We start from the raw sequence: 12,300 nt of genomic DNA on the forward strand, positions 1-12,300 counted from the left end.
GGAGATGCGGTCCCTCAAGTAACTCGGGCCCAAGCCACGTAGGGCTTTATAGGTAATAACCAACACATTGTATTGCGCTCAGAAGCAAATAGGCAGCCAGTGCAGATCTTTCACAATAGGTGTTATATGGTCAAACCTGGAAACACCAGTGACCAATCTGGCTGCCATATTCTGTACTAGCTGAAGCTTCCGGGCTTGGTACAAGGGTTGCCCCAAGTAGAGCACATTACAGAAATCTAAGCGAGAGGTTACCAGAGCATGTACCACAGTTTCAAGGTCCCTTGGGCCCAAGTAGGGTCGCAGTTGGTGTCCCCTGGAATGTGGCAACTAGGATGGTAGTAATGTCAAACTATCATCGTCAACATCCATAAATGCCCTAAGTATGGTCTGGATATGCCCCTAGATGCATTTATTTATTTAAGTTACATTATACCACATTACCCAGATACTATAATTCCACAGTTAAAAATCAGAAGGACTCCCTAAATCAAAATGTCTTCACATGCCAATGGAATGACAGTAAAGAGGGGCCTATCATACCTCCTGCGGAAGGGAGATCCACAGTCTGGGAGCAGCCCTGGGGAAGGCTTTCTCATGAGTGTGCCTGTGAGTATGGTGGGACTATGAGAAAGCCCTCCCCTGCAGATCTTAATGCACATCCTAGCTTATATAAGGAGATACAGTCTTTCAGACAGTCTGGACCCAAGACATGTACACAGCACTTTAAAGGTCAAAACCAGCACTCTGAATTCTGCTTGGAAACAGACTAGTAGCTAATGAGGTGGGGGTCCCTGTACCCAGCCTCTGGGTAACAGCTTGGTCACAGCATTTTAGATCCAATGATGTTTCCGAACAGTTTCCGAAGGGCTTGGTTCTGTCTCCCATTCTGTTTAATATTTACATGAAACTACTGGGCATGATCATCCAAAATTCTGGGATTAATGTCATCAGTATGCTATGACATACAATTCTATCTCTCCTTTCCATCCAAACGCAAGGAAGCTGTTTCTCTTCTAAATTAGTATTTGAAATCAGAAATGGACTGGATGAGGGAGAACAAATTGGTGCTCCATGTCAGTCGGTAGGCAGATCAGAGAATAGAGATATAACCTGTGGTGGATGAGGTTATACTCTCCCTGAAATCTTATGTTCGCATCTTGGGCTGTACTCTTGGACTTGGATCTGAGCCTGGATGCCCAGGTCTCAGCAATGGCCAGAAGTGCATTTGCACAGTTAAACACAGTGTGCTATGTAGAGTGCACGCTACAGTAGTCCAAAGGGGATCTAATCAAGGCAAGTGTCACTGTAGACAGATGAAGGAACAGGCACAGCTGGCATTTTCCTTTTCCCTTCATATCCTTTTTACAGCTAGTAATTTTTAATATAACGTAAGGAATTTGCACCTGAATTTTATTATGATTACAATTTGCTATTCATTTGTTTTCCACCTTTCACACAATAATGGGACTCAAGGCAGCTTAAAACATATTAAAAAATTATTTGGATTAAAAACTATACAAAAACTTCAATAAAAGTATAAATACATTATTTAAACACAATACAACATATTAAAATGATTTAGATAAAAAACTATACAAAAGCTTCAATAAAAGTATAAATACATTATTTAATAGAAGGCTAAATATTAATTAAATTAAAAATTTTAAATTTCATTAAAAGACTGTACAAACACTATAAAGTATCAACACCATTAAGAGCACATCCCAGTCAGTTTCTACAAGCCTGATAGTATAATAATGTTTTAACCTGCTGACAAGGATGGAGCAATCCTAGTCTCCTTGGGGAGGGAGTTTTACAGTCTGGGAGCAACCTGAGAAGGTGGTAGGATAGAGAGATGGGCCTCCCCAGAATATCCTAAGACAGGGGTAGGCAACCTTTTTGAGCTGGGGGCCGGGTTGGTGTCCCCCAGACAACGGGGGGGGGACGGGGGGACCCAAAAAATAAATAATTAAATAATATAGGACATTTTCAAATGTAAGACACATTTTTAAAAATGGAGGACATGCGAAATTTAGGGGGGTGATTTTTTAAAAATGTTAATATAAATGCATGTTTGTTAGGCATGATCAAAATGGAGGACATTTGGGCCTCAGAAGCTGGCTAATATCAATATCATCATCATCATCACCACCATCATTATTGTTACAGCAGACCTTTTAGCATTAAATGCACCAAAAATACACAGAAATGCACTTTGGAAAGTCACACTCACCAAATGGAATGGAAATCCTCCTCCTCCTCCTCCTCCTCTTCTTCTTCCTCCCTCCTCCTCCTGCTCCTTCCTTCCTCCCTCCTCCTCCTCTTCCCCCACCCCCTTCCCTTCCTCTCCGCAGCTGTCAGGCAGCCGTGGGAAGGGAGGGAAAGGGCAGGGGGACCCCCTCCCCTTTCCCTTCCTCTCTGCAGCTCTCAGGGCCGGTGAGAAGGAAGCGGTCCCGCCGAGGGCAGGCTCCTTCTCCCCGGCCTGGCCCCCTCCGTCAGCCACGGAGGAGCCCAGGCCAGGGAGAAGGCAATGGCCTCGCCAAGGGCAGGCTCCCCTCTCCCCGGCCTGGCCGCCTCCATCAGCCACAGAGGAGCCCAGGCCGGGGAGAAGGAAGCGGCCTCACATGGGCCCTGGGGGGAGCCCAGGGAGGTGGCAGGCCTCTTCCGCGGGCCCCTTCTCGGCCTGTGCGGCCCCAGGCCTCCCTCCAGAGGGAGAGGCCTGGAACCACACAGGCCGAAATGGAGCCCACGGAAGTGGCATGCCGCCTCTGCGGGCTCCCCCCAGGGCCCATTGCTCTTAAAGGCTGCCCCTGGCCCTTTAAGAGCAGCGGGGGCGAGGAGAACGAGGCTTCCCCTTGTCCTGCCCGCCCCCACCGCCACAGAAAAAGGGCTGGGGGGCAGCCTGGAGGCCCAGAGGAGGAGGAGGCCACGGCGGCAGCGGCACGACCAGGCTGGGGCCGGTCCCGCCACTTCCACGGGCCACATATGGCCCTCAAGCCGGGGGTTGCCGACCCCTGTCCTAAGAGTTCTAATGGGCTCATCAAAGAACCTGGACCCAAGTCATACAGTGCTTCATAAGTCATCACTAGCACTTTGTTTTATAACTTTCTTTTCCTTTGCCATTCTCTCTCTGTGTCTCTCTTTTTCAATCACACATTTTTAGTTTTTAACTATGAGGGTACAGAATACTTCACTTTGAGACAGCTGTACATAAACTTATCTGGAAAGTTTTCCAGCTGCAAAGCAGGGTGTGAAATATCTAAGAGAATAAATAAACCAATAAAGGATCGATTCATATTGCAAGAGAAAAGCATCAAATGGGCATATTCCCCAATCCACTGAAGAGAACAAGATACCTCTAAAAGTTTCCAGCGCATATTGAGATCATCAAGTTGCCGTGATATCTTTAAGGATGGGTGGAGATCAAGTGGAGAGAGCTGACTGGATAAATCGTTGACAGCTTTAACTTTCAAGCTGATTGGTGCAATTTCTTCTCTAAATGCCTAGAACAGTAAATATACACCTGTTTCAATAAATCATCTTAATAAGCAGAATCACAAGCTTTATGCAGCACATGCAAGCACTCCCATTCATTCTCTCCCCATGAAAATTCCTATCAAGTGACCACCCAATAGCAGTTTACTAGTTTCAGGAAACACCCCTCTCAAAATAATAAGAATAATGTGAAAATTTGCTACTAAGATTGATTGGAACTATGTAAAATTTATGAAGTTTTCTAGGAAATGTATAAGGATTTAATTCTTTGTTAATTTCATTCTTGAAGCAAGTAACAAGTATTTTTTTTGTAATTTTCTTCCTGTTTCAAGAAGAGCTTTACAAACTTTACTGTTTTTGAAGACTATTTACAGTTCAGGGCTTATCCTATAGAAAAGGTGCATGCTTTTTTGCAACAAAGAAAACCATGTGAGAATTTTCCAACTGTTGTATTTTCTGCACAGGAAACAGCATTCTCTGTGCAGAAAATAATGCAGAAAAATAATACATAAAATATATTTGGCACAGTATAAATCTTGAATTGTCTTAATGCTTGTCAGTCCAGGATTCTCCTCATGAGACTTCTCTGGCACTCAACTATCATGTTTTTGACAATTTAAAAATATTTTCAAGTATTATTTCCATACCTAGAAACAGTCAACAAACAAATAATGCAATGTGGGAGGTGGAGGGTGGAATGAAGGAATAAGGCAATGGTACTTGAAAAGTTAATATTCACTACATGTCAAAACTCATTGCATTTCAATTCATCTAGTGCCCTTTCTCAGTTGCTACACTACATTTTGTTTCAGTCAGTTACAAAATTAAGGAAGATTTTTGTTCATTAGCCAACGGTCCACCACCAGAATATCCCTACTTCTAATCACTGAATCACTGGTTACTCAGTCTCAACATTCACTTTAGCTTCAAGATTGACCAATATAAGCCTCAACAAATGTTCCACTTTCTACATGCTAAATAACATAATAAGCTTCTCTTTATTTTATACAAATGTTATTAAGATACACCAAACTACCTCTGAAATGCAGAAAGAAAGAGTATTCCCAGTGCTTTTCATAGCATTCTTGTATATTTATGTTAAAATGAGAGAGAGAGAAAAGAGAGAGTAGCTGTATCATATTTAAATCAGCAGCAGTGCAGATATAAATCAGGTCATGTAGGGATATAAATCAATCCATTGAATTTAGCTTCAACTTTTTTTGAAAGCAAGAATGACACATGGGCAGAGTGTTATGTGTTTGCTTGTAAGGCTACATTACCCTGAAACATTATTTTCAGATTATCTATAAAAGGACAGATAATAAGTTTCTAGTTCCAGTGCTAAAATATCCAGTAATGTCAGAATTATAACACTGAGACTCACTGCCTTAGGTTCTGTTGTCCAGGATTCTGAGCCTTGCAGCAGTATGATATATAAAAGCCTATGCTTGCATGGTGGAACATACTGGAAGTTCAAAGACATTAATAGGAGCAGATTTGTTTTGCTTCATGGTGAGGTAACCACAAGGATTTTCTGGTATAGGGAGTCTGTAACTGTACTTATATTCTATAACAAGATACAAGAAAGGACAAAGGATTTGTGTTTGGTGGGGGCTTGTTTTGTTTTGAGTTTTTTTTTTAAAAAAAAAATAGATATGGCAATCCAGTTGAAATTATAAACTGGTGCGGCCTAAATCAAGTTCTCCTCCACTCTAAAGACTTTTTTTTTCTCCTTCATAAAAATCTGGAAGGTCAAACTTATGTGGGGCTCCTTTGAGACAGCTAGCTTTCCTAGTTGCAGTTATGTCTATGTGTCCAGGGAGTGGATCCTTCAGGTTCCTTTAGGTACCTGTCCCTTCCTTGACTCACATTAATTTTCCCCAAACTCCTTCTACTCCACTATGCCTCCTGCTCCAATAAGTAAAATGTTAACAAATTATATTTTGAATGTTAATGTCTTCCTAGCAAAGGACGTGAACTATAACTGTTTAAGATATTTTATTGACTTGGGTCTTTCATTCTGGGCAAAGGAATAGCAGGGCACTAGAACAGATTGTGAACAACTATGATTTTGCAAATTAGTTTGCACTGTTAACATTTAAACTCTATAGAAGCTTTAGTTCAACACATATAATATTCAAAAGGAGATTTGTGCTTACTGTTGTTTTATCAATGTGATCCTGGAATGAATCAGTCAATGCCTCTCCAATAGGTTTCCAAGCATTCCGCACATTCTCTGCATCTCTCAAGTCAGCATCTAGGTCATCCATAGAACACTGCAAATCTTTCAACTTTTCTAGTGCCTTTTCGACTTGCTTCTGCCAACTGTTGGCACAGGAGCTGAGGTTTTCCCACTTCTCTTTCACTTCCGCAGACTGCTTACGCATTGCTTTGGCAATCTTCTGGGCTTTTTCTTCAGGGGTCAACTCTGTAATGAAAAACATTTCAGTGTTGTTATTATTGCATTTTTGAAAGAATAAGGATTCATGAGGAATTGAAAAGATGCATTACTCTTCCCATGTTCCTTTTAACAATACACATGCTGCCAGTGGTTATTAAACTATGGAAACTCCCTTCCTCTGCTACCCAGTGTACATTGAGTTGATGCTCAATAGAATATTAAATTAATGAGGGAAGAGGCTGAAGGCCTTTTCAGGGAGAGTATTCAAACAGGGACGAGTATCAGATTAAATACTATAATAATAATAATAATAATTTATTTATAAAACTCAACTGCTCCGCTATCCTGATGGGATCTGGACTAAATATATGGCAAGATATATGGAAATATATGGAAAGGGGAGTATTTGAGGCCCTGACAAAGAGTATCCCATGCTACCATAACAGTATGTACAGTGCTGTGCAAATTTACAGTGCTATATTAATAATGATAATAATAATAACAACAACAACAACAATAACAAAAAAGATTTAACTGAACAAAAAAGATGTGTTAACTAAAGCTCATCTGCCACCAATCAGAAAACAAAAACATTAATGGAAAATAAAATAAGTAATAGTTATCATATTAACTCCTAACAATAGCAGAAAATTAAAACTATTAATCTGTGCATATTTAAGATTGTTCACCAGAAATATATAACACAAATACTAGAAATATGATTGGAATATTGTGTCCACTTCTGGGCACCTCAATTCAAAAAGGATGTGGAGAAACTGGAGCGTGTCCAAAGGAGAGCGACTAAAATGGTGAAGGGTCTAGAAGCCATGCCCTATGAGGAACGACTTAGGGAGCTGGGGATATTTAGCCTGGAGAAGAGAAGGTTAAGAGGTGATATGATAGCCCTGTTTAAAGGGGTTAAGCCCTGTTTGAAAGGATGTCATATTGAGAAGGGAGCAAGCTAATTTTCTGCTGCTCCAGAGACTAGGATCCGGAACAATGGACGCAAGCTCCAGGAAAAGAGATTCCACGTCAACATTAGGAGGAACTTCCTGACAGTAAGGGCTGTCCAACAGTGGAACAAACTCAGAGTGTAGTGGAATCTCCCTCCTTGGAGGTGTTTAAACAGAGGCTGGATGGCCATCTGTCGGGGATGCTTTGATTGGGATTTCCTGCATGGCAGGGGGGTTGGATTGGATGGTCCTTGTGGTCTCTTCCAACTCTACGATTCTATGACGCATTACAGACCACCCGTTTGGGGCAGCCTGTAACCGGCGCTTTCCCCGCCGGATCGGAGTCTCAGCTGCCACAATGGCAGTCTCCGAGGCCCCAATCCGCTGCTTTCCAGGCCACAGGGAAGCAGCGAAAGGCCACTTCCCCGCGGCCTGGAAAGGGGTGTCCTCGGGGCTTCAAGCCCCGAGGACACCCAATGGCGGTGGGGAGGAGGAGAAAGGAGCTGCGCCCAGTGACACAAAGCTGGAAGGAGCTCCGAAATGCAGCTCCTTCTGGGGCTGCAGAAAGGGCGCTCTAGGTGCCCTCGCGCAGCCCCACTATGTCAAAACCGCACCACCCCATTTAGAGGTGGCGTGGTCGTGACGTTGTAATGGCGCCCCCCGTGTGGAACGGGCGCCGCCATTTTGTACGGACTGGGTCCGTACTAGGGTTAGGAACGTCAAGAAGTGACACCCCTTTCTAACCCTAATACAGACTCAGTCCATACTTTTATGCCCGTTTGTAACGCCTTGAAAGAGAGAGTTAAGCCCAACAATTCTTTTCTGCTTTGGCTTAGAAGGAAATTAGGGGAGGGAATTCTACATTTAAAGAATGTTGTACAAAAAATTGAGGAGTTTGAGGCTAAAACCCAAATATGTAGGGAACTCCACAAACACGCACACACACGCACACAAACCCGAGATAGGCTACTCACTTGTCCCAAGAGGTGCTTGGAAATGTCACTTTTTGGACCCTAGCTCTCAAGATACCCTCAATCAGACTGCTCAATGCTCATTCTATCTAGAAAAATCTTGCAATTCCAAAAAGTAACATTCCCAAGCTCTGCTCCTGAATCTAGGGAGCACATCTTTATAAGCAAGATGAAGAAGAAGATCTTTACTATGGGACTGCTTTGAAGAGCTGCCCCTGTGTGACTGTGAAATAGGCCACAAGCGAAAATCTTACCTCAGTGGGACAGCAGGTTTGAGAGAAATACAACAAAATTCAAAATCAACAAAACAGGGATAACTTTGTTGGGCCAACTAAGTAAGCACAAAATACATCATGAAAGCTTTCAAAGCTCCACTGGCTTCTTCATTAGGCAAAGGTGTCAAAAATCATACAGGAGAAGAAGAAAAATGATGTTAATCACAGGCCTATATTTTGTCTTTAAAACGTTATGTCTGTTGTCAGTTAAAATGATACCAATACTATTAATAATAATAATATCGCAGGTTTACTTCCATTTTTTGACAGGGAAAATATGGGGGGCCTTCTGTGCTATTTAGCATTAAAATATCACTCCTGGAGGCATCTGGGAGCAAATACATACTTTGGGAAGTAAATTGTGAGCTGCATAAAAACAATGGACACATTTTGCCCACCCATGTTTTAAAGACTGACCTAGATAAAGTTAAGGGACCACCATGGTGTAGTAGTTTGACTGGTGGCTAGGACTCTAGGGCCCTCTCCAGACGGGCCTAAAGTGCGCCCTATCACGTGCCAGGGGTTGACCAAGGGCGCACCGTCCATACTGGCCTCACCCCTAGCACGTGACAGGGTCCTCAAAATGGCGGCACCCTGTACACACATTTTGATGCGACAAATGCTTAGCGTCCGCACGTCCCAGCATCATTGTGACACCGCAAGTGTGCCATTGGCGCACTGCGGTATCACAAACGTGCCGCAAGAGGAAACCGCTTTTTAAGGGTTCTTTTTGCTGCGTGAGGGAGCCGCGTGGTTTGTCAACTGCGGCTCCCTTGTGCAGCAAACCAAGGCACGGATAAACCCCCCTTTTTGGGCGGTCTGTATCCCGCCTAGGAGACCAAGATTCAAAGGCTTACTCAGCCATGGAAATCCACTGGGTGATCTTGGGCATGACATACTCTCTCAGCTTTAGAGAAAGACAGTGGCAAACCTTCTCTGAAGAAATCTTGCCAAGAAAATCCCTTGATAAAGTTGCTAACAACTGTATGAAGTTATATGTGTTGGTGATCACTTGCTTAGTTGGCTTTAAAAATGAATTAAACAAATCAGACATATTCAAGGAGGACCTGTATAGAAGTCAGGATGATGATGCATAGCTTATAGATCAAGAAGGCAGAAAAAGTGGGGAAATGTTATTGTTTTTTGTGTTCTGTTTGTAGACATTCATGAGGCATCTGGCTTGCCACTGTGGACAACAAGATGCTAAACTAAATGGATCTTTACTCTGATGTTATAGCACACTTTGTTTCCTCTTAATGTAAAAGCAAATTACTTTACAATATGAACTACAGGGTGAGTCTCTCTTATTTGAAATGCTTGGGACCAAAAGTGTTTTAGATTTTTTTGGCTTTTGGAATATTTTCATATACATAATGTGATACCTTGGAGATGGGACCCAGGTATAAACATGAATCTATTTCATATACACCTTACAAACATAGTCTGAAACTAATTTTATACATGGTATTTTAAATAATTTTTGCATGAAACAAAGTTTGTATATAGTGGACCATCAGAAAGCAAAAGTGTGGAAATTTTTGGAGTATTCCAGATTTTGGAATTCTGGATAAGGGATGCTAATCCATTTTAACATAACTTGAACATCATTGTATCTTTGGAACTGGGTTGAAGATTTTGGGCTGCTCTTGATCTAAAGGTAGAATCAAGAAAGAAATCACACGTACATTACTGTTTTGACTATACCTCATAGAATCCTCAAGCCAACATGGCTAGTGGTGGCTAAGGTATCCTGGGATTTCTAGTCATGGGATATGCAGCACAAAAGGCAACATTTCCCATCTTGGCAGTAGGACCAAAATGGAAAGATTGCATGGATTTAACTCTAGGCATTATGGGTTTTATCCACTGTAGGTTTCCACAGTTAAGTACATTCCTTGCTTACCAAACAAGTGCCAAGACATCCTACCAGTGACACCTGTTATGTGAAATGCACCCTTTAATTACAGTTAAGTTAAGTAATTAAAGCCAAGGTTCCTCAGATTGTTAAAAGTCATCTGAAGGGCATATTTAATTTAGTGTTTCTATGTAATGGTGAATGCATTTTTATATTGGCTGCATTCTTCTTTTCAATGTCTTCCTTTTCATTTGAGAAAAGAGAAGCTTATAAACTTGATTTTTAAAAGTATTTACTTCAGAACTGAAACCAAACACATATACTTTTATGAGCTATAAAAATGCTTGCAATCTATTTCTTTATGACATGACTACACCTTGCACATCAACATGTCTGCCATTCTGATGTTCCAAAAATGTTTGATAGTAACCTATTAATTAAAAAAAAAAGCTGAGATTGTAACTATAATAAATAAAAATGTGTTAGTCATGTTTTTATTTTTGTTTTTTGGAGGAATTTTTGGAGCAACATTTTCCAGCAAGCCATTGACCTGTGGCAAAAAAACAGCATATACAAATTGGTTTTGACTTTATATGGTATGAAATTCTTCTGTTTTTAAACATCTATTATGTTTTCTACACCTCAAAAAGGTGGAAAAGCTTTATGTACATCAGTCCATTTATTTACTAAAAAAAGAAAGCATGTTAAGTCATGTTCCTGTCAGAAAGCAGATAGGGAGAGGACCCCATCTGTTTCATTCTCAGTATTATTTAAATAAATTTAAGATAGTTTTAAAAAGTTAAGCATCTGCTCAAAATGAATTACTATGGTGTTTCAAACACTAGAAGTATAGGTTGGCAATCTGTTCAGCAGTTAAAGTATCAAAAGCTGGGCTTACAATATTGTAACTACTGGAGATTCACATTTAGTCATGGATAACTCTACTTTTGGAGTTTGACAGTGCTTCAACTAAAGTGTTACCAAAGTGCTGGAGGTTGATCCATTGGGAAATGATATCCTTAAGCATGCTCCTGGTCACTGGGGCCTTAGGATCAACAGTTTTGGCAGGACCTCAAGAGATCCTTCCAGGTGCCTGATCTTGGGGCACCCCTGGGCTGAAAAGGGGTAGGGTAGGGAACAGGGGGATTTTCAGCTGTAACTGTGATGACAGAGCTCCATCATCATAATTATGATGACCATATCAGATGTTGGCCATAGTTTCAGAAAGGTGCGGAGGAAGGTTAGACAACAGAGAGAAAGCAGTCTGAATTCTGGCCTTTAAACTGGGTAATTGCGCCTGATGCTTTCCAGTTGTTTGGAATTCAGTCCCCACCAGCTCCAATCAGCATGACCAATGTTAGAAAATTATGGGTGGCATAAAACAAAATATCTTGAGGACATCAGGTTAGAGAAGCCTGCTTTATTCTTCCCCTTCTCTTCTGATGTACTCACTATTTCTTCCTCTTCCACAAAGTTGTAGCATTTTAATTCCAGCAACTTTGTTATGGCTGTCTCTATACATTTCACAGACACACGGAGTCGGATGCTTGTAATCTGAGATAGTCCTGCATGAGACAGACTATCCTTTTCTCTAAGCAAATCAGCTGGAAACACTGCAAAGGTAGGTAGTTTATCAAAAAGACAGATTAGCTTGGGATAGCAATAGCCAGTCACAAGCTATCTGATGTCACACAATAGGATGCTGGCTGGGGAAGGTTGAAAATCCCATTGTGGCAGTTAGAATTTCAGTTTGGGTTTAGACTCCAGAGAGTGAGGGTTCTGCCAAGTCCAGAGAAGGACATAGGTTTTAGGAGTTCCAGAGGAGAACTGGTTAAAGACTAGAGTGAGAGACTTTTAACCAGTTAGTTACTCCAAGTGAGGGAGTCATTATAGTTAGCCTGAGTGGCAATACTATTAGCTTGTTGGTTAGGAATATAAGTAGGAAAGGATAGTGTGAGTGTCCTTGAGTATTAGTAACATTGATACTCTGCGGAGTGTTGAAGATTTGTAACAAAGCTAACATTCAAAAAGTCATTTTACCAATGTGAAGTCCCAAAAAACCCCACAAAAACTATCATTTTACCAACTTTATTATATAGCACAAGTGCCTGAGCCAATAACTGTTTATTTTGAAACTATTTGGGTAACAACTGATTGAAACACAATAAAGTTCAAACCCTTAAAGTAAACAAAATTTGGCTACCAGTCCTGAAAGATAAAGACTCAACAAATCCAAATGAAAACTCTCCCAGCAGACAATGAGCACTATCAAGCAGACCCTCTCACCCTGAGGCCTGCCATTATCAACAAACAATATACATGCAAATCACTCCTGCCTTTCCAGGTCACA

The 12,300-nt window shown here is 41.4% G+C and overlaps 1 protein-coding gene across 1 annotated transcript in view; it reads right to left on the reverse strand.

Annotated features, from left to right (window-relative positions):
- UTRN (utrophin) overlaps positions 1–12,300 on the reverse strand; it is a 494,831-nt gene that overhangs the window by 137,756 nt on the left and 344,775 nt on the right. The window contains exons 55-56 of the mRNA XM_042456820.1: positions 5,655–5,923; positions 3,172–3,503 (exon numbers count right to left, since the gene is read on the reverse strand). Coding sequence (XP_042312754.1) covers positions 3,172–3,503; positions 5,655–5,923 — 601 coding nt within the window. The remainder of the gene's footprint in view (positions 1–3,171; positions 3,504–5,654; positions 5,924–12,300) is intronic.

This window comes from Sceloporus undulatus, chromosome 1 (assembly GCF_019175285.1).
Source record: "Sceloporus undulatus isolate JIND9_A2432 ecotype Alabama chromosome 1, SceUnd_v1.1, whole genome shotgun sequence".
NCBI classification, from domain to species: domain Eukaryota; kingdom Metazoa; phylum Chordata; class Lepidosauria; order Squamata; family Phrynosomatidae; genus Sceloporus; species Sceloporus undulatus.